Raw genomic sequence first — 20,336 nt, 5'->3', positions numbered from 1 at the left:
AATACTGGGGTAAATAGTGGATTGTCATGAGCTAAGTAAAATCTTGGCCTACAAAGGGCCAACAGGTTACTACAAGTAGTACACAGGGAAAGTGCTCCAGAATTTACTCTCACAATGACAAAATAATGAGGGAGAGTGGTCTTTCTTAAAACCCAAATGACAATGACTGTTAAGTAATCAGAGAAAGATCAATGATCTCTGAATTATTTAACACCTTTCTTCTTTCTTACTACAGACACCTCTCATCCAGGAGCTCACTGAACACAGCAGAGTGTATCTTAAAATACTCTGCATTTCAATAAAAGAGATATACCAGATGTCCTCACCCCCAAAAAAATCAAAGGAAAAAAGAATGTGCAACATTATTTTTGTGTTCCTTCAGTACTTGGCAATGTTTAAGGTATAATGCATTGCATATTTTGCATACTTTCTTCTTGTTTTTTCATCTTTACCCCCAGTTAGCTTACTGGGTTCAAATCACATTTGAAATGCCATAAAGAAAGGACAAATTCTTCCTTAAATATTGGTTTCAAGACACATCTTGACTTAGCTGAACTTCATCCTCCACACATTATTTCCCAGCCACCGCATGCAGTCAGTCAGGATGTTTGTACTGACATCTCCATACCTTTCCCCTCCATCTGCCAAGCTCGATGGAAGCAGGCACACTCCCACTGGGAGTAGGGGAGAGAAGGGGAAGAGAAGATTTATCAGTGCAGGGTAATTCATTATTTAAGCATGCAGAAATGGAAACAAGAAGCACTTGACATCTCCTTGCTAACTGCTAGCTAAATCTCTGCTTAGGTATACCTCCAAGAATTCTTGGCCTACTGTAACACTATGAATTGAATCCATTTTTCTGTGTTTCTCTCCCCAAAGATCCTCTATGTTTCGGGGAGAAAGACAGCACCACTAGGAGAGAGCTACAAGAATGAAATCTGATCACAGCATGGTGGTGGCTTTCTATGACTAAACCTAAGTTTCATGAGAGGTTCATGCAGCCCTCTTGCTAACTTCATTTGGAAAAGATTTGGTTTGCAGTAAAAATTTGAAGGATCTTTGTAGGAAATGGAAGATTTAAAGAACTCAAAGCTGCAAGAAATCTCCATCTTCAGGCAGATTTCCTCATAACAGGATGCAAAGGGCATGGCAGTCTCTTTGTATCGCTTTTCTCATCCATCACATCCTCTCATTTTCTGAGTCTGAATTTTGACCGTTCTTTGTCTTTTTGCTAATATCACCCAAGTATTAGGATAAGCCATATGATGTGGAAAGCTACATGCAAGTAGGTATCCCTTCCTCAGATGAGAAAAATAATGGACAGAAAATGATTTTTCAGCAAAGTAACACATATTGTAAAATCCCTGAAGACACCTAAGGATGATTTGGGAAAAACAGCTGCCCCCTCACATTGTGGTTTAACCGGACAGGTGGCTGAGCAGTTGTTCCCAGCTATCCAGAAGTATTTCTAAGTTAGTCTGTATGTTGGTGCTTTTCCAGACGACAAGACATCACAGGTGTTCATAGGTTTCCATTAACCAGCCAAAATTACAGAAGTAAATATCCTAAAATTCACTGACCAGGCAGCTGGCAGGCTATGCAGAGCACTACCTACAAAGGAACATGAAGGAAGACAAGTATATGCTTGTCACTTGTCTAAATAACAAGAATAGACCTAATTCAAAACTTTCTGAAGTCAGAGTCACATTTACTTCAGTGTATAATGCAGCAGTCCTAAACAACAATGGAACTTCCACATTTTTCCTAGAGACCATTTCAGAAGGCAGAATTGCAGCTTCAAAGACTAATAGAGAAGACTGGATAAACTATTTCACCTCTAACCCCAAAGGTATCCTGCCTCTTCATTCATATTGACCAATTGTGGCTTTTTTATCCCAAATTTTGAAATTAAAAATTAAAAAATATCATATTTCTGCATCTCACAGAGCAATAATTGTGAAGTTATTTGAAAACTTGTAGCAAAAGAACTATAATTACATACTAGAACGTTATAAACTTGCCATCTAAGTTATTATCAAACTGTTCTTGGTAATTTGACTTTCATTCAAAATTAGCCTATTCTACTCAAGGTAAGTACCATGCAACATTGCCATAAGACATTCTTTTTAGTTTTTGTCAACAAAGTTTTAAAACTCTCAGATTGAAGGTTGAATTAATTCTGCAAGTTTTTAAAGGGGGGAAAGGAAGAGAGACATCAATGATTTCTATCAGAAGGGTAAGAATTGCTTTTTTCCTGTAATGTCAAAAAAATCATATACTTGAAGTTCCCAAGAAGAAAAGCAGAATTGCTCAGATTTCTAGGCCTTCTGTCATATGTATGACATGAATTTCGCCAAACTAAAATTCCAAAAAAAGAATTCTGATTTTTACACATTCAATATGGAAGAAGAGCAAGCTTTAGGACAGGAAACATCCCAGATAACAAGAGTCACTGACTTCAGAAGCTGGGTTAGAACGACTCTCTGGATCTCATAAGCTCCTCTGCTCAGAGAGCATAGCATTAAAACCCTGGACAGGTGTAATACCCCTGTTTTCTCTTCAGGACTGACATAACAGAATGATCACCTACACTTGCTAGCAGTTATTCCTGTTTTCCAATGGCAAAATAAGTGCTGTGAATAGAAATGTTTCAGCTGTTTTAATAAACTGTGAAGTAATAGCATTCCATATATTTGAACTTGGGGGTGGGTGAAAGTGTGAGTTTTTCAGGAGATGTATACCAAGAAAATGACATCCAAAATACTCTGTGAAGGAAACAAGAATTAAGCCTGGCTGAGTAACCTTGTAGTTCTGTTTCCATGGAGTTATGTCTTATGATATTTAAATTACGTTCAAGTGCTACTTTCTCACAAGACCTGAGGAATCCCTTCTGTGATACTGATTTATCTTTCCTGCCTTTGGAACCAAGAGACTGAGGAAAGAGGTCATATTTACAGCAAATTTTCTGCCCCTGGGGAAAAGATGCATCTCTATACTGAATCAAACTAGAGTTACTGTAGCTCCAGGCAGGCATCACAGTCTTTGTTGATGGATGACTGGGCAAGAGCCGTCTGAACACAAGTTATTTTTAACTATGTCATGGCCATTTGGAGATTGCCATACTATCATCTGGTACTTCAAATCAAAATGTAATCTTTCTTCATAAGCAAGATCTTGCTGATCCTCTAACGAAACTGAGTAATGAAAGTGAATTCTCCATCAATTTCAGCATGACAAAGACTGTCCTTACCTTAGCTGAACTGCAGAACAGGTTTCTCACTTTGGAATTGCATCTCACTAGATAAATTCATTAAACATTCACAAAATTAGGAATGTGGGATGTAGGAGACAGGACCCAACATTTACAGCCATCCTGAAATTTTGAATCTTCACTTGCAGACTATGAGCTGTTCTTCTGGGACAGTAAATGTCTCTATGAGTCTGGGCCTTCTATGACCTAATTATTTCATCTTATTTTTCAGTAAACTGCTGCTTTCTTGTCCTTTGGTAGGATAAGAAAGTGTGCTACTTGTCAACAGTGCTCTCATGAATGTCCTACCTTCAAAAAAGAATAAAAATAGAAATACTTCCAATTATGAATATGTGCATATAGACGATAGACAGTAGGAATACAATGAATATTATTCCCCTTTATAACTTGTTGCAATTTCATCTTTTTAACATAAAAATGAGGATACATTTCAGTTAAAAGGATGAATATCTTGAGATTTAATCTTGTCACAAGTTTGGTGTAGCTGTGTTAAGTATACACTGCCAAACTAAGCAGCTTTGTTTCTGAATCTTAATATCCTTTAAATATGCTCTATATCATATCCTAATTTTATCTGTAAGTATATAGTATATGAGACATGAAAATTTGATCTTTTTTTCCACAAAAACAACTTTCTAGAGTTCTGGATGGACATAAGCTTCATTTTCCAACTTAAAACCATTTTCCCTTCCTCATTTGCTTCCCTTTATTTAGAATGAACAAGCAAAGCAAACTGATTATTTTCATAAGGCATTCTTCTTTCCTCATACAACACATGAAAAAATATCTTTAAAAAACACAAATATTTGCATAAGATCTTGCACATGGCCAGAGAACCATTTTCAATCTAGTTGAAAGAAGGTTACAAAGTGCTCTGACCAGATGTGTATAATGGGATTCTCACATAACTGTACAACATTTCTTAGAATACAAAAGTGGAAAAAACGTTCAGAGAATTTGACTCCTTGGACTTCTCCTCACTAATGTCTGCATCCTAACAGTATGTTCTGCCTGTATTCCAAAAAGTTGCCTTGAATAGTCTACTCGCCTGGAATTATGCCCTCTGATACACAGATCAAAAGGATGTGCTAATTCACCCAATACTCGTTTGTTGGATAACTCCATTGTTGACGTTGTGTAGTGAAGTCAGTTCACTTCCACAGAACAAACAGTGATACCCGATCTTATTAGCCTTTTTACTCTCCTGAGAATCTTTATGTAATGCTGCATTAGTAGCCTTTACTAAATTAGAAAACCAAAAGGGATGATAAATCAATATGAATGTACGTTTGCTGAAATCGATTTTTCCCTTCATAGTCAGCATGGGAATATTGTGGCTCCTATTAATAAAAAGAGTGGGAGAACTTTAAACAGTTCAGTCTGGATAATTACCCAGTCATTTTGGAGACTTACTCAAACTTCTTTGATGTGTAATTTTGAACTACACATATCATGAAATGAAATCCTCATGAATAATCACATGAAGATGCTGATGATAATTTCTTGATGCAGACTATCAATGAGTTGACTAGGACAGGCATTCAATCTGTTATTCATGAAAAAAGATGACTAGCTGGGCAACACAAAGGTCAAGGACAGCCAAGGCTGCAGCAAACATCATATTCTGCAGTTCAAAATCCCAGAAGAAAAAAGCGAGCAAGGGACATATAGGAATCACAGCTCTGGATTTCAGGAGAGAAATCAGCTTGCTTAAGAATCTGCTGGGTAGTATCCCACAGGAGACTGTCCTGCAATGCAAAAAGGCTCAGGACCAGTGGTTGGTCCCCATGTGCAACCTTGTCAGAGCACAAGAGCAGGCCATTCTGATAGCCGGGAGCTGAATGAGTGCAGCAGAAAGCTCACAGGGAGGAGCAGGGAAGTCTTGACTGTGCTCAAATGAAAAAAAAAAAGGAAGTATGCAGAAGATGGAAGCAGGAACAGGGTAGGAACAGGGTACCCAGGACAAATATACAGATACTGCCTAGGTATGCAGGGATGGAGACAAGAAAGCCAAATCTTACAGGCAAGTGGAAACAGTGAGAGATATGAAGGGCAAGAAGGACTTCTCTAAGTGCATTGGAAGCAGAAGGAAAGCTTAGAAGAATGTGGATCACAACAGCAACCACAACCACTTTGTCATATCACAGGCAATGATTCAAGTGACATAAAAATTGGCCATGGCAGAAGAGCAGCTTCCACTGATGGTGGCACACTGTTTACCCAATCTTTGTGCTCCATATTTTATTCCCTCTAAAAGCCCAACGATCTCATTTCCTCTATTTCCAATTACAAAATTTACCCATTTTTTTTTGCCAAAGATCTCCAGTGACTCTGTCCTTTTTATTTTATTTTGTTCCTAGCAGCTTCCTCTTTCTTGCCACAAGTGTCCTTCAGTTTTGCTCTCACATAAGTCCTGCCTTCCCCTTCACCGTGGCAGGCCTTGTTCCATCTCAGCTCTGGCTGTTCTGCCCCTCATTTCATCAGCTGTGACCCAACAAGCATCTTGCTTCTCCAGCCTATAAGCTTAGGTTTTACATCACCACGATAACACAGTGCTATAACTAATTCTTTTCCAATCCTGATCTCTCTCCTTTATAATCCTGTCTACTAATTTGTCTTATGCATTTCCTCTCCCAAACTTTTTCTTTTCTCCTTTCTTTAGGTCTCAAAGATCCTTTCAAACTCAGAAATAAACACAATGGCTTTTCCATCTAAAGAAGAGAAATCCTATTGATTAGCATTAGGACCAAGCAAGTTTTCTAAGGGTTTAGCAACAGTATAACATCTTTATTAATGATCTGATTAATAGGGCAAAACATATCCTTAGCAAGTATACAGATGATGCAAAGCTGGGAGGAGTGGCTGAAACACCAGAAAACATTCTGAGAGACCTCAACAGGCCAGAGAAACAGACTGACAGGAACCTCACCAGGTTCAACATGAAGCACAAATCCCTGCACCTTAAGAGTAACAACCCCAAGCAGCAGGACAGGCTAGGTGCCCTCTGCAGGAAAGGAACTGGGGTCCTGGCAGACACCAAGTTGAACATGAGCCAGTAATGAGCCTCTGCTGCAAAGAAGGCTGAGGTTTACCCTAGGCTGCATCAGGAAAGTGCTGCCAGCAGGTCAAAGGAGGTGAATTCTTAATTCAGCATGCTAATAAAATTAACACATTTGGGCAAATCAGCAGGAAAAACAACAGGAAGAAAGAAACCTTGGCCTATTACTGGTTATGGGAAGTTTTTCTTTGAAAAATCTCAGTAGCTCATGTTTCTGCCAAGCGAGGTAATATGCCTGTAAATTTAATCTGACAGAAGACATAGCACAGCATCACCAGAAAATGACAAAATCACATTGTAGGAGAGGGACTGCCAAACGCCTTCACAGCTCTCAGAATTCACCCAGGGAAACAAATTGACACAAGTGTAATAAAACCAGAGTCTGATACTCACTGGAGTTTTGTGGTGCTAATATCTGTAGTTCCTACTCCAAAAATCTCATTCAAAGTGCTTAAATCTACTATTGGGTGCCTGCTGAAAGCTGTCCTCACCCAAATCAATCCCTCCTGAACAGCAGGCATAGATTGTGCACATCCTTTGCGCAGCACTTCAAATGTTACCAAGTTTCAGCTTCTGACACAGTTACATAAATATGGCCTTTCTTCCCATACCCACAAAACTAGAGCAATATAAAAGTCAAAATGAAGAAATAAAATCATTCTTAATTATTCTTAACTTTAAGTAAGAGGCAATACGTTACATTTAAAGCACGGAGGCACTGTGGACTCTCAATAAGAAAAGATAAAAGCCAGTTTTTAATTTGAAAGGAAGTCTATTTTAAAGCATATGCCAGCAAAATAATGCTAGTAACAAGTAAACATGGTCAACCAAATTGTGAGGCAGAAATTTCACCTTGCTTATTTGGTTACTTTAAGAAATCTTGTCTGTATCATCACTTTATCTGTTGTAGGCCTCAGTATTCAGTATTGTCACAACACTCTCACTGTCTTAATTTACCCACACTACATCTAAAGATGCAAATTCATTTACCAAGGTCTAACAAATACAACTGTTCTTTGTTAACAAAAATATATGTAGCAAAATATACATCTGTAACAAATATATTTTTGTCAGTCAGTAATATTACAGTCAGTAATATACATATACATGTATAATAGAAAATCAGAGCTTCTCCTTTTTCAACAATGATCTCAAACAAGCTAATTTGAATGCACACGACACATTTTCCAAAAATGCATCCCCTTGGCACCAGGAGCACATTGCCTTTCTCCAGAACTCCCCACACATGCCATTACCCTGACCAAGCTCAACTCAGGCATTCTTCATGCTTGCTACCAGCATCTTAGCAGCAGCAACAGTAACACATCTTTGTGATGACTCCATTTCATTACCATGGCAAGAGCTCCCATGCCAGGTGAGGTGTAAAAATGAGGTCTTGACTATGTAATTATCCAAGGGAAATTTTCATTTTAGGATTTAATTAAATGAGGTCCTCTTCTCTGTAACTAGTTGGAAAACAGCTCTTATAGAGCTACAGCTGTTTGATTCTGCCAAATTAAATGGTGATTACCATTTGTGGTAATATGTGGTTGGAAAGGTATTATCTTAGGTGAGATGTAATTACTGGTATATCTTATTAACCTATGGGAAATAATAGGCAGGCCCTGTCCTCACTGTTATTTTGGACAGTGTAAACAATGAACCTGATGGATTAAATCAGTTCATGGCAGTTCATAAGGACTGCATTAAAGTAACAGCTCACAACCATGTTTTAGTGATTATACATGGTTGTGGTAGCAGAACTGCTTAAGAACTCCAATACTAGCCCCAAATGGTGACCTCATGAAAAAAAAAAGACAGATATTAAAAAATAATTAAAAAATCAGTGTCGGTTTTTAAAGCTGTAATTAAATTACTGTGGGGGTGAAAGCAAAAAAAAACCTGTAAAGTTAAACTTTGAGAGGAATGTTTCTGAAAGAAGTCAATGATTTCTGATATGCTAAATAAATAAAGGCAAAAGAAGCCAAGGATGTTTCACAGAGTTTTGTTCCTTGTTATAGCAGGAAAATCTTCAATGTATGCGTAGAACGTATCAGCATTTGGGAGAGACTGAAAGATGTAATCAAGAATTTTATTAAGAGATCTGATAGAATCATGCTCACAATTGCATAGCTAAGTAGAATTCAGGCAAAGTTTATGGGTAAAGATAACACCTTTTGTTGAGTCAACTACTATGACTAGAAAAAAAAATGTTTCAGGCACAAAAATCTTTTTCAGGTTTATCATTTTCTCATTTCTGCTCTGAAATCGTATTTCCAGTCAGTAAAAACACTGACATTGGATTTTTTAACTGATTAAATGTACACAACATTTTTTTTTTCCTAACACTATAATTCAATGCAATTATATTGATAAACATCACCCTCACTCATCTCGAAACGGTCTTCTCCTGGTACTAAATTTCTTTCAGCTCAAATTATATCCCCTGAAAAGTTATTCAAAGTAAATAAAAAAAAGAGTTCTCTAGAAGAAGAATATTTACAGGCCACTGGTAGAAGTCAGGCCTATTAAAAAAGTAAAGTTCAGTATCGTTCAAATAAATATCCACCAAAAAATAAAGCATAGAGTTACTAATAGAATCACTTAGCAAAAGGTAAATCAAAGAAAAAAAAACAGTCTTTTGGTAAACAAAAATATAAATAAAAATTCTACTGAAAATCATAGTAAGTCTTACACGGTATGTAAAAAATCAGAACTACAAAGCCCACAGTGCCAAAGAATACCACCCTTCTCTTGTTTGGACTAACATTTTACATAAAATCCCAGAGGAGTCTCACAAACCTCACTAGGAGCAATGTTACAAACACACACGTGTATGCTAATAAAATGCTAGGGTTTATTTGGGGGTAGAGGGGGAGTTATTTTGACTCACAATGAAAATTACTAGATTTAGTTTTCATCTAGAGATTTTTTAATAACTGCCCCAGTTGAAATTATGTAGTCAGACCTATACATTTTATGGAACTTCTAGCGAGTAATAAATTGCCAACAAAAAGACTAACATTGCTTTAACCACGTAGAATTAGAGTAAAAAAGTGGTTCAACAATGCAACCAACAATTTCAACTGTTGAGCATGAGAAAAGCAGTCTAAAGCTAGCTCCCGAGAGTCTGTAATAAATGTGGGCTAAAAAGACTGCACATTTCACCTGTGTCTGGGAAGGAATGCATCCAGCATCCACCACTGGCTCCCAGGTGGTGAGAGGTACTGTGTTACAGAGCTGTGAGCACATCCGCAGTGGTACGCAGAGCCCTGTGGGATCACCTTAGCTCCACAAGAACCACCTACTGTTCCCCAGGAAGCCAGAATGCTGGATGGCATCAGGCAAAGATATGCAAGAGGCCATGGATGCAGGAAGAGAAACATATTAATGCTGCCACAGCATCGTTGCCACCACTCTGTTAGAAACAATTTATAGAATCTCAGAATTGCAGAATAGTTTGAGTTGGAAGGGATTCTCAAAAGTCATCTAGTCCAAACCCCCAAGAAATGAACAGGGACACCCACATGTAGATCAGGTTGTTCAAAGCCCTGTCCATCCTGACCTTGGGTGTCTCCAGGGATGGGGCATCTACCTCCTCTCTGGGCAACTTGCTCCAGTGCCTCACCACACTGACTGTAAAATACTTTTTCCTTGTGTTCAATCTAAATTTTTCCTCCTTTAGTTTGAAACCATTTCCCCTTGTCCTATCACAACAGCCATTCTATGATTCCATGATTCTATGAAACAGAGCCTGCTGAAGGGTCTGTCCCCTTCTTTCTTATAGCTCCCCTTCAGGTACAGAAAAGCCACTACTGAATGGCAGCCCTGGGGAAGGAATAAAGAGAAAAGGCAACTACTGTGCACTAACAACTTCAAAGGGAATGAATATGAGGAAATGGCACAAAGTGCTGAGTGGTTGCTCTGCACTACATTTTCTCAAGTGAGTCCTACTGCTTCTTAAAAAAAAAATGATGCTCAAAGTAAGGCCTGTATACGAACAGGTAGAAAAGCAGTCTGTTGAGGCTGTGATCCCAGAAACAGTGTGAAAACTCATTTTTCAATCAGTTCACTTTCCCTGCCTGACTGGTTCATGCTGTGGCCACATACGCACTTGGACCAGGACAGATCAAAGGTGCCAGAATGGCATGGATGAGTGGCTGGGACCTGGAATGGGGGCTGTGCATGCACAGCAGTGCCACCAGACACATTCACAAGAAGACATATCCTCAGTGTTGGTAATTAAGCGAGATTTGTTTTTTTACAAGTAACATAAATAATTGAATGTGAAGCAAAGACTTAATATCTGTTTGAACAATCCTTCAACCTTAGGCAAAATGGTTTGGCCTAAACACGTTAACCTTTATCATTAGTGGAGATGTTAAGAATGGCATGTTGTATGGATTTTGCCTTAAATTGGTGTGGATATTATCTACATAAAATCCCTTTCATACTGTGCCAAAATCAAAGTTTTTTGCCTTTTTTTTTTTTTTTTTTAAAGAGAATAGCATCCTAGTGGGTGGAAGACAAAAATGTGACATTCAAATTATATCCTTCACGAAATTATGACATCTTCAAAGCTAGTAACTGAATTTGTTTCATAAACAAATTACAAAATCATTCTAACTTGATTTGATAGTTATCATGGACTATAGGTAACTGACTGCAAATAACAACTTAAAGAATCAACCTTTTCAACCTGTGACTTTTTTGCTAAAAAGTCCTTGCCTTCAGATGCACTGAGAATTCAGTCTTTCTCTGCTTGACAAGATTTTGTTTCATGGGAAAGATTTTAAGTCTACTATCAAGTGATACTACAGTGTAAGGCAGAACTAACTGGTTTTATTAGCTACCTTTACTTCAGGCTAAATGAAAGGAACAATTTTGCCCCACTTACACAGCAAAGCAGTTGGAATCAAGAAAAGCAACCACATGGTGCCACAGCAAATATGCAAGTGCATGACCAGAAGCTTGACAGGTTCACTGACTCAAAACGGAGGGCTTGGGAACCGTCTGTCCAGTTATGGGAGAAAGAGATGCAGTGATCCAGGAGGAAGGCAGTGCTAAAGAAGCCAAGGTGATGAAAAGAGGCAACATTTTTGGCAGGGAACCACACAGTTGGGTTTTCTTCAAAAGAGTACAAGGAAACAGGACACTCTTCATAATCTTTGTATGTCAAGAGAAAAAAGACAGGAGACACACTTGGCTGTCTATCTCTCTAAGGTAACAAATGTGCAAAGCCTCAATTACTGTTAAGTCCCTGGTTCCAATACCACCTGGAAACTCCTAAACTCCAAAGCCATGTCTCATTACAGCCCCAACTGAAACAAGGTGGCTGTAGAAAAGACAAAGTGAGACAGATTATAATAAAAGCTTATGTAAAGAGGTTTCCTCTCCCACCTTATACTTACAGAGCAAGCTGTAGCTCCTTATTTGAAGGAAGATCATTTTCAGCAGCCTTCTGGGCTACAAAAAAACCTAAGTTTTCTCTCCTGAGTCCTAAAGAATAGCCTTCTACTGTCCATTCTGAGAGAATATCCATTCCTAACTCTATTTGAGACTCCCTGTCCCTGCTTTAAAAAATGCAACATCAAGCTTGCTATCTGTATTCTCTTCTATCCCCACTTTCACACTGTGGAAGTTTTACTTCTGGGCTGGCCCGGCTGCCACTGCTCACTGCCTGCCACAGTCTCAATGCAGCTTAGTATGCGAAAGAGGGGAGAAACAAAATGGCAGTCTGCTTCCCATGTGTCCAGCTATTGCTCTTTTAAACATGTAGCATCTGGAATACTGCAAACAAATAAGCACTGATTACCTTTGCCTTTACTTCTTCCAAGGTATCCCATTCTCTGGAGGGAAATAAACAGCCTTGCTGCTTCTGTCTAAAAACACAGGGAAGGACTCGGTCGTTCTGGTGGATGAAAAGCTGGACATGAGGCAGCAGTGTGCACTCACAGCCTGCAAGGCCAACTGTGTTCTGGGCTGCATCAACAGAGGGGTGGCAGCAGGGAGAGGGAGGGATTGTCCTGCTCAGCTCTGCCCTGTGCCTCCAGCTCAAAAAAGATGTGAAGCTGTTGGAGCGGGTCCAGAGGAGGGCCACGAGGATGCTTAGAGGGCTGGAGCACCTCTAATGAAGAAAGGTTGAGGGAGCTCAGCTTGTTCAGCTTGGAGAGGTGAGGACTCTGGGGAGACCTAATTGTGGCCTTCCAGTACCTGAAGAGAGCTTATAAGCAGAAGGGGACTGAACCTTACACAATCTAATAGTGATAGGATAAGGGGGAATGGCTTTAAACTAAAAGAGAGGAGAGTTCGATTAAATGTTAGGAAGAAACTCTCTACTCAGAGGGTGGCGAGGCCCTGGCACAGCTGCCCAGAGAAGCTGTGGTGCCCCATCCATGGAGGTGCTCAGGGCTGGGCTGGATGGGGCCCTGGGCAGCGTGAGCTGCTGGGTGGCAGCCCTGCCCATGGCAGGGGGTTGGACCTGGGTGGGCTTTAAGGTCCCTTCCAACACAACCCATTCTATGATTCTGTGATTCTGCGTTGGCAGCTCCCTACAAAACTGTCACAGAGGTCTGATAAGATGAAGTCAAATCCAATTTGCTACTGCAGGGGGTTCAGGCTGAACTGTTAAACAAGGCTCAAAATGTGTCTGTACGTACTGAGTGTATCTGCACGCCACATAAGGCTGAAATATTCACTGTGAACTGTAGCTATCAACAGACTAATAATAAATATATTTGACAGGAAAATATGGTAACTAAATTCCCAGTCTCACCCATCTGTTCCTCTGCTGTTTGTGTGTCTCCCTATCATAGTACACTTGTTTATGATTCAGCTGCCTATGTCACATGTACGTGATATGTACACACATATATATATACACACACACATATATATACACACATATATACACGCACGCAGCAGCCGCGCGCCGTGCGCTCGGCGTTCGATTGCGGTGACTGGGCACCGATCGGTCCAGTCGGGGGAGGGGGGGAGCCCCCTCCTTTCTCTCGGCGCTGGATTGGTCGCGCCTACTAGGAACCGTGTGTTGTTGTCAGAGGCAAAATGGCGGCGGCGGTGGCCGGGGCCGCCCTGCTGGGCAAGGGGCTGGACATCAGCCTGGCGGCGCTGCAGCAGCACGACCCCTACATCAGCAGCATCGTGGACGTGGCCAGCCAGGTGGCGCTCTACACCTTCGGGCACCGCGCCAACGAGTGGGTACGTCGGGCAGCCCCTCCTCGCAACCCCCTCCCCGCCGTGAGGGGAAGGGGTGGTCCCAGGCTCCGCCCCCTATGTGGGCGGGGCTTAGATGAGGCCCCGCCCCCAACCCTGTGCGGAAGTGGGGGTGCCCAGCCGTGAGGAGGTGTGAGGGTAGGGCAGACTTGGTGGCCTTGTCTGCTCCTCCTGGGCTGGGCTTGTGGCCTGGTAATGGGGCTTTAAAAGTAGAGTTAGGCAGCCTGGTGTGTTGAGAGCTGGGCTAGAGGAGTTTGCTGCTGTTTGAAAATTGGTATTGGCTGGAAGCAAAGTGTGTATATGCAAGCGTTGGGTTTACCAACAGCAGAAAGGCTATTAAAGATTAAATTAACCTCATAGAGTAATTCTGTTAGCTCAAGGGGTATATCTCACACTTAACATAGCCCGTGCTCCTTCACCGCCATCCCATTGAGCTGGGTTAGAATCATAGAATGGCCTGGGTTGAAAAGGACCACAATGATCATCTCATTTCAACCCCCCTGCTATGTGCAGGGTCACCAACCACCAGACCAGGCTGCCCAGAGCCACATCCAGCCTGGCCTTGAATGCCTCCAGGGATGGGGCATCCACAACCTCCTTGGGCAACCTGTTCCAGTGCCTCACCACCCTCTGAGTGAAAAACTTTCTCCTAATATCCAGCCTAAACCTCCCCTGTCTCAAATTCAAACCATTCCCCCTTGTCCTATCACCATCCACCCACGTAAACAGTTGTATCCCTTCCTGTTTATACCCTCTCTTCAAGTACTGGAAGTCCATAATGAGGTCTCCCCGGTGCCTTCTCTTTTCCATGCTAAACAAGCCCATTTCCCTCAATGTTTCCTCATTTGTTATTTTTCTTTATGGGAAAGAGGTGAAATGCTAATGGTGTTGGTTAAACACAGATAAAGGAGCTATCTTGTGTCTGGCAGATCGCATCCCTAATTTAAACTTTTTTAATGTTCTCATTCAGGAGAAGACAGATGTGGAAGGAACACTGTTTGTTTATACAAGGTGAGAGCATTACGTCTTAACATCTGAAGGTGCAGCTTGTGGGTGTGGGAAAGCTGGGATGAAGCATGGCTGAAGGACAGAAAATGCTCCCAACTGTGTTGTACTCAGAGGTGAAAGGCAACTGAGATTGGCAAAGACAAACACAAGGGAGGAAATGCAGAAAAGGAAGGATCGTCAAAAAGGAGGGATCATCATGTACATGACTTCAAGATGTGGTTTAAATTCAGGTGGCTGAACTATAGTAATCTGTAATATTGCCTTAAATAGGATTCAGTGTTGGCAGGTTAAAGGTGCCTAAACAAAAAACAAACAGAAATAAATAATGATATGCCCTTAAAGAAAAAGAATGGTAGAAGATATGAGCACTAAATTTAGGAGTTAGTATTTCTTCAGTCTGATTGTTCAATTTTGTGGATGTTCCATCCAGCATTTGGATTTTCTCAGTGCTTGCTGTTTGTAGCATCTCTAATTACAGCTTTTCAGAGCTTGGGATTGGTCACTTACTCCAGCGTGTACTTTAGCTCTGTTGTAAATGTGTTTTGTTTTTAGGTTTCCAAAGTAGTGCCAAAGTATTTCCTTGTAGCACTGTTAAAATCAGAAAATGACAAAGTGAGCACATCTTGCAGTAGCTGGTGGGATGGATGCTGAAGAAGAAACTTCCTCTTCAGTGTTTATTTTTGAGGAGCTGGTAGGAAAACTGTGGAAGCAAGAGGCTGTTTTCAGAGGGCAAGAGGTCTTGAGTAAAATGGCAAATGGACAGGAAGGCCCAGGAGACTGAGCTTTGCGTGGAGTGGGAAGGATGGAATTAATCTTTTGAGTTCTCTTGTACCAGCAGTTGAAATTGTCATCAATAACTTTCCTAAACTCCTTTAAGGTAAATGAGGGGGAATAAAAAGGTTACCACTGCAAGAGGAAAGAACTGGCCCTTGATTTTGCTAGCAGTAGCTAGGGGTAGCTGGTTGCATGCTGCAAAACAGAGGTATTTGTCTGGTATGTGGGATTTAAACCTTCAGAACTTGACAACATGTCACCTGACATGCGTTGTATCTGTGATCTTTCATCGTGCTGTTTTGTTGGCTGAGGAAGTTTCCATTTACAGCAGAGTTTGCTATCTTTCCTGCCATGTAGGTGACTACAGCAAACAGGTTGTGAACAACATTATACAGGGCCCTTCCCACCGGTTTTATTTCTTGTGGCTTTGAACAATGTTATAAAATCATGTTACATCATAAACGTTGCCAACAGACTGCAGGTTGGAGTCTGCTGATGTTGCTTTGTTGCTTTTTATTACTGCTGTGAGAATGTAACATGGCTCTTCTGCTGGAGCTCATTTTTATCACAAATTGAAGCTTTGCAAATTCTGAGGAAGGGTCAAATATCAGGCTTCCCACTGAGTTAGTATCAATGGAAGTTCACTCTTTTACCTTAAGTACTGATTGGATTCTTGTTAGGGGTTCTGCTTGTTTCATTTCCTGTTGCACCTACTCTCCACCGCAGGTTCCCATGCTTTAGATTTCTTAGATGTCCACCAACAGGCAATTACCAGAGATGGCAATTTTACCAAATGTTTAAGCATCACGATATATTTTTGTCAAATTTGAAAGTAATGTCTCCTGTAAGGATGGTAATAGGTTTAACACCTAACATTAATAAAAACTGTCTAACTGCTTGAACCACCATGAGCAATTGTCACGATTTTTTCTCTTACATTTTAGATAGGTTTTTCAGTTTTGTCCACAATTGCTACTTGAATGTTAGTGAGGATAATAAATATAATTGCAATAATAAAATATGGAGTGCTCCTTGCTTATTTCTGAATGTAATCGTTTTCTACAAGAAACTATGGTTGGAAAATGTGATGCTAGTGATTTGGGACAAAATGAGAATTTTGCAGTGTCTATGGGCGGGGAAGAAGAGCATTTTGGAGGACCATGCAACAAAAAAAAGCAGTAATTTCTTTTTTTTTCTTGACTTGATGTGATTTCTACTTGATAATTTTCAGATCAGCTTCTCCAAGGCATGGCTTCACAATTATGAACAGGCTGAGCATGGAAAATCGAACGGAACCAATTACTAAAGACCTTGATTTCCAACTGCAGGACCCTTTTCTACTTTACAGAAATGCCAGATGTAAGTATGTGATATGTTGAGTTAAATGCTGAAGAGGTGAGCTCTTCTTCAGCATCTATTCTTAGTTGAGGTAATTAGATTAGAGTTTAGCTTTAAAGGGCTGGAACTGGCTGGTTAACATTTACAATTGAAGGAGTATATTTTGCTCACTGACATGCGGAAAGAGTTGTTAAGTGCTACCTGAAATGCCAGTGTTGAAAAGGAAGTCACTTTAAACTGGCAAATAACAGACTTTTGTGGCCCCATGTACGTGATGGGTGTAGAGACTCATAGACATGTGTTGTATGTTCTGAATATACCCTCATCAGTGCTGGGATATCTTGTCATAATACAAGCACACTGAAGATTGGAATAATCCTTGTGAGCTGTGTAAGAGTAAACAAATGCAGCTAGTTCAAGCCCCTGTGTTCCAGCTCTGATACACTGTCCTTAGAGCATCTTAGAAGGTGGGTTACTTCCCAACTATTATGGGAAACAATGACGCTGTGATGCTAAGCCTAATTTAAACTCCAATGAAAGATTAAGTTATTACTGTGGGCTGTGTGTTTGTCTTGCATAATTGTCGAACTTCTATACAAGCATGCATCTGGCAAACTCAGAAATGAGAGGAAGATGTGAAAAAGCTGTGCTTTTACACACAGATAGACACACAGGCTATGATAATGCACAACTATATAAGAACGAACAATTATAAATTTTGAAGTTTATATTTGTACTTGGAAATAGAGCTATAGTATGATCTATATTTTGTTCTTGATGCATAAAAGTACATTGCAAAAAATCTTTATGTGAAATGTGTTGCAGAAGTGTTCCCTCTGGATGAAGTAAAAGCAGAGGAAATTGATGGCATACAAAGCAGCACAGTTTGATAATCTGCTAGACCTTTTTATTTCATAAACTTAATTTGGAGTTGGCATGTATATCAAGAGGGAATTCTACCACATAGTGTTGTTTCTACCACATAGCGTGCGTGAGCAATAGAGATAGCATTTTAAATAATCTAAATGAAACTTCTATTTCTGAGAGCATTTGGTGGGCTGAAAAACAGTTTAAATTTGCTATCTGAAATTCCCAAAGAAGCTGAAAAGAAATACAGACATCTCCAGGCTAACCTAGGCTAGACGAGGCATCAGGATTTTAAATATCCTGAGACTTTTCTCCCATGTGATTATGAAAACTTTCCTATGTATATATAGTCTATTTTTTGTCTTGTTTTGAAATTCTACTAGGAATTTGTTATGTATATACTCATACCTACTTTCTGATGCCTGATCTATTAATTCTTTATTTTTGTTAAGACAATTAACAATAAGAATAATTAGAAGTTATCATAACTATGCTGGCATGAAGAAAGACAGTCTTCAGTCCAAATACTACATATAAACTGATTTATTTAGGAGAAAAATCTGGGGGCTTTGGAGAGAAGTATAAGCCATTTGTTCACTAAGAGATGTCATAATTACAGATTTACAGAGTCTCAAATACAGGTACTAACATGCTTCTGAGCAGCAAACTTGTGTTCAGATAACACGTCTGGGTTTTTTTTGGCTAATTGTGCAACAGCAAAATGCAGAAGGCTGCTTTTCTGGGCTCTGCATAGACAATGATTCTTTTGGAGTAGGATTTGAAAATGTGTTACCCATCAGCCTTTACAAAGCTCAGAGTGCTTTGTTGGTGTCTCTTTGCACTTCTGTGCAATTTTATTAAATCGTCCTATGCTCATAAACACACCAAAGGACTTCCCTTCATCTGGTAAGGCAATATTCCCTTCTGCTAGGAGACATTGTAGATCTGTACTACAAAGCTGCAGCATAAAGAATTTTGAGTGTAATGTTAGAGATCAAATGCAAGAGTTGTAGTAGACAAACTAAGTAGGATTGAAGCCACAAAAGTGAAAAGGATGTCCTTGGAGACAAATTACTGTGCTGGTTTTAGCTGGAAGAGAGTTAATTTTCCTCATAGTAGCTTGCATAGTGCTGTGTTTTGGATTTGTGACTCCAGCAGTGCGTGTTCACATACTGATGCTCTTGTGATTGTTGAGTATCTGGTGTAGTTGCTTTCTCACGTAAGAGGACTTACATTTTCAGCCCCGCCCAATGTTTTGCAAGTTCTAATTTTCTGACCTTGTTATATTGCATCTATCATCTTAGAAAAATTGTTTTGCATTCAATATATTATTGCAATAGGAAACTTTCTAAAACCATATTAAAGTAAACGTTATTAATAATTAAGAAACTTTTTTGATCTTTTACTTTATTGTGCTTCATACTTCTCCTGCTGGTCCGTTGTTCTCGGTAATCAAGAATTGAAATACGATCTAAGAACCCTTTTCAGACACCTGTGATTTATTCACAGGTCTTTGGGGGTTGGTGTTGGGATCCATGCAAGTGGATGAAATGATGTTAAATGAGTGCACTGATCCACTCTTTCATAGAAAAGTTTAGTTTGGAAAATCTAGTCAGGCATGCATAAGAATTATTCATTTCAAAGCCAAGAGAATTAGATACAGATTACAGCATGTTTAATGCCAGAAGAAATCTTTAATTCCAACAAAAAACAAATGGCATATCAGTCAAATAAGTGAGGTAGCCTTTCAGTACTCGAAGAGAGGATATAAAGAGGAAGGGGTATGACTGTTTACGTGGGTGGATGGTGATAGGACAAGGGGGAATGGTTTGAATTTGAGACAGGGGAGGTTTAGGTTGGATATTAGGAGAAAGTTTTTCACTCAGAGGGTGGTGAGGCACTGGAACAGGTTGCCCAAGGAGGCTGTGGATGCCCCATCCCTGGAGGCATTCAAGGGCAGGCTGGATGTGGCTCTGGGCAGCCTGGTCTGGTGGTTGGCGACCCTGCACATAGCAGGGGGGTTGAAACTAGATGATCATTGTGGTCCTTTTCAACCCAGGCCTTTCTATGATTTTACAAAATATTTTCTATATTATTTGTAAACATTGGTAGTTAACCACAGTTTCAGGTACTTTCTGTGCTCAAATAAGACAGTACTGCTTTTTTAACATCTAATGATTTCAAAAATTTAAAGTATTTCCTGGATTATATATTTGAGTAATCTTATCTACATAATTAATACTTTTTTCCTTAACCTTTGGTGGTGTTTATTGTGAAAAAGAACATTTGGAACCTCCTGCTTGAAGCCTGATGCTGGTTAATGTGAAATAGTTCAGAAAAATGCATAACTGTAAATTGTTGGGTGAAATAACTTCAGTTTCTCCTTCAAGCAGTGGTCAACTATACAGTAATTTACTTGAAACTATTCCCAACAGTGTAGCAGGTATATGTGATCGAATGCTGGACCAGCAAATTATTTCTTATGTTGATTGATATACAATTTTATCACTGAATACTGTTTTTCATGCTTATAGGACATGGAGTACTTGAGGAAAGTTGCATATCTTAGAGCTCAGTACACCTTGTGTGTTTTAGCTGCCAGCAAAAGATACCAGATCCAGCTTACAAGGAGCTTGTATGCCAGTTATCACTGCTGATTACTGTACTGCAGGAAGTGGAGAAAGAAACTGTGGAAGCTCTACAAATAGTCTAACCAAATCTACAAATAGAATCTGATAGATTCTATGGCCATTTGTGCATTCTAGGTCATATCTCTAGCAAGGCCTT

General features: G+C 39.9%; 2 protein-coding genes across 17 annotated transcripts in view; one reads left to right on the top strand and one right to left on the bottom strand.

The window, feature by feature from the left end:
• Positions 1-20,336, bottom strand: part of CACNA1C (calcium voltage-gated channel subunit alpha1 C) — a 467,840-nt gene that overhangs the window by 441,457 nt on the left and 6,047 nt on the right. The window lies entirely within an intron of this gene.
• Positions 13,369-20,336, top strand: part of DCP1B (decapping mRNA 1B) — a 43,305-nt gene continuing 36,337 nt past the window's right edge. The window contains exons 1-3 of the mRNA XM_031589885.2: positions 13,369-13,547; positions 14,533-14,573; positions 16,576-16,703. Coding sequence (XP_031445745.1) covers positions 13,395-13,547; positions 14,533-14,573; positions 16,576-16,703 — 322 coding nt within the window. The 5' untranslated portion in view covers positions 13,369-13,394. The remainder of the gene's footprint in view (positions 13,548-14,532; positions 14,574-16,575; positions 16,704-20,336) is intronic.

Source organism: Phasianus colchicus, chromosome 1, assembly GCF_987193195.1.
Source record: "Phasianus colchicus chromosome 1, bPhaCol1.hap1.1, whole genome shotgun sequence".
In the NCBI taxonomy this organism is placed as follows: domain Eukaryota; kingdom Metazoa; phylum Chordata; class Aves; order Galliformes; family Phasianidae; genus Phasianus; species Phasianus colchicus.
Note: the sequence above shows the minus strand (reverse complement) of the source record. Positions and strands in the feature narration are given on the sequence as shown.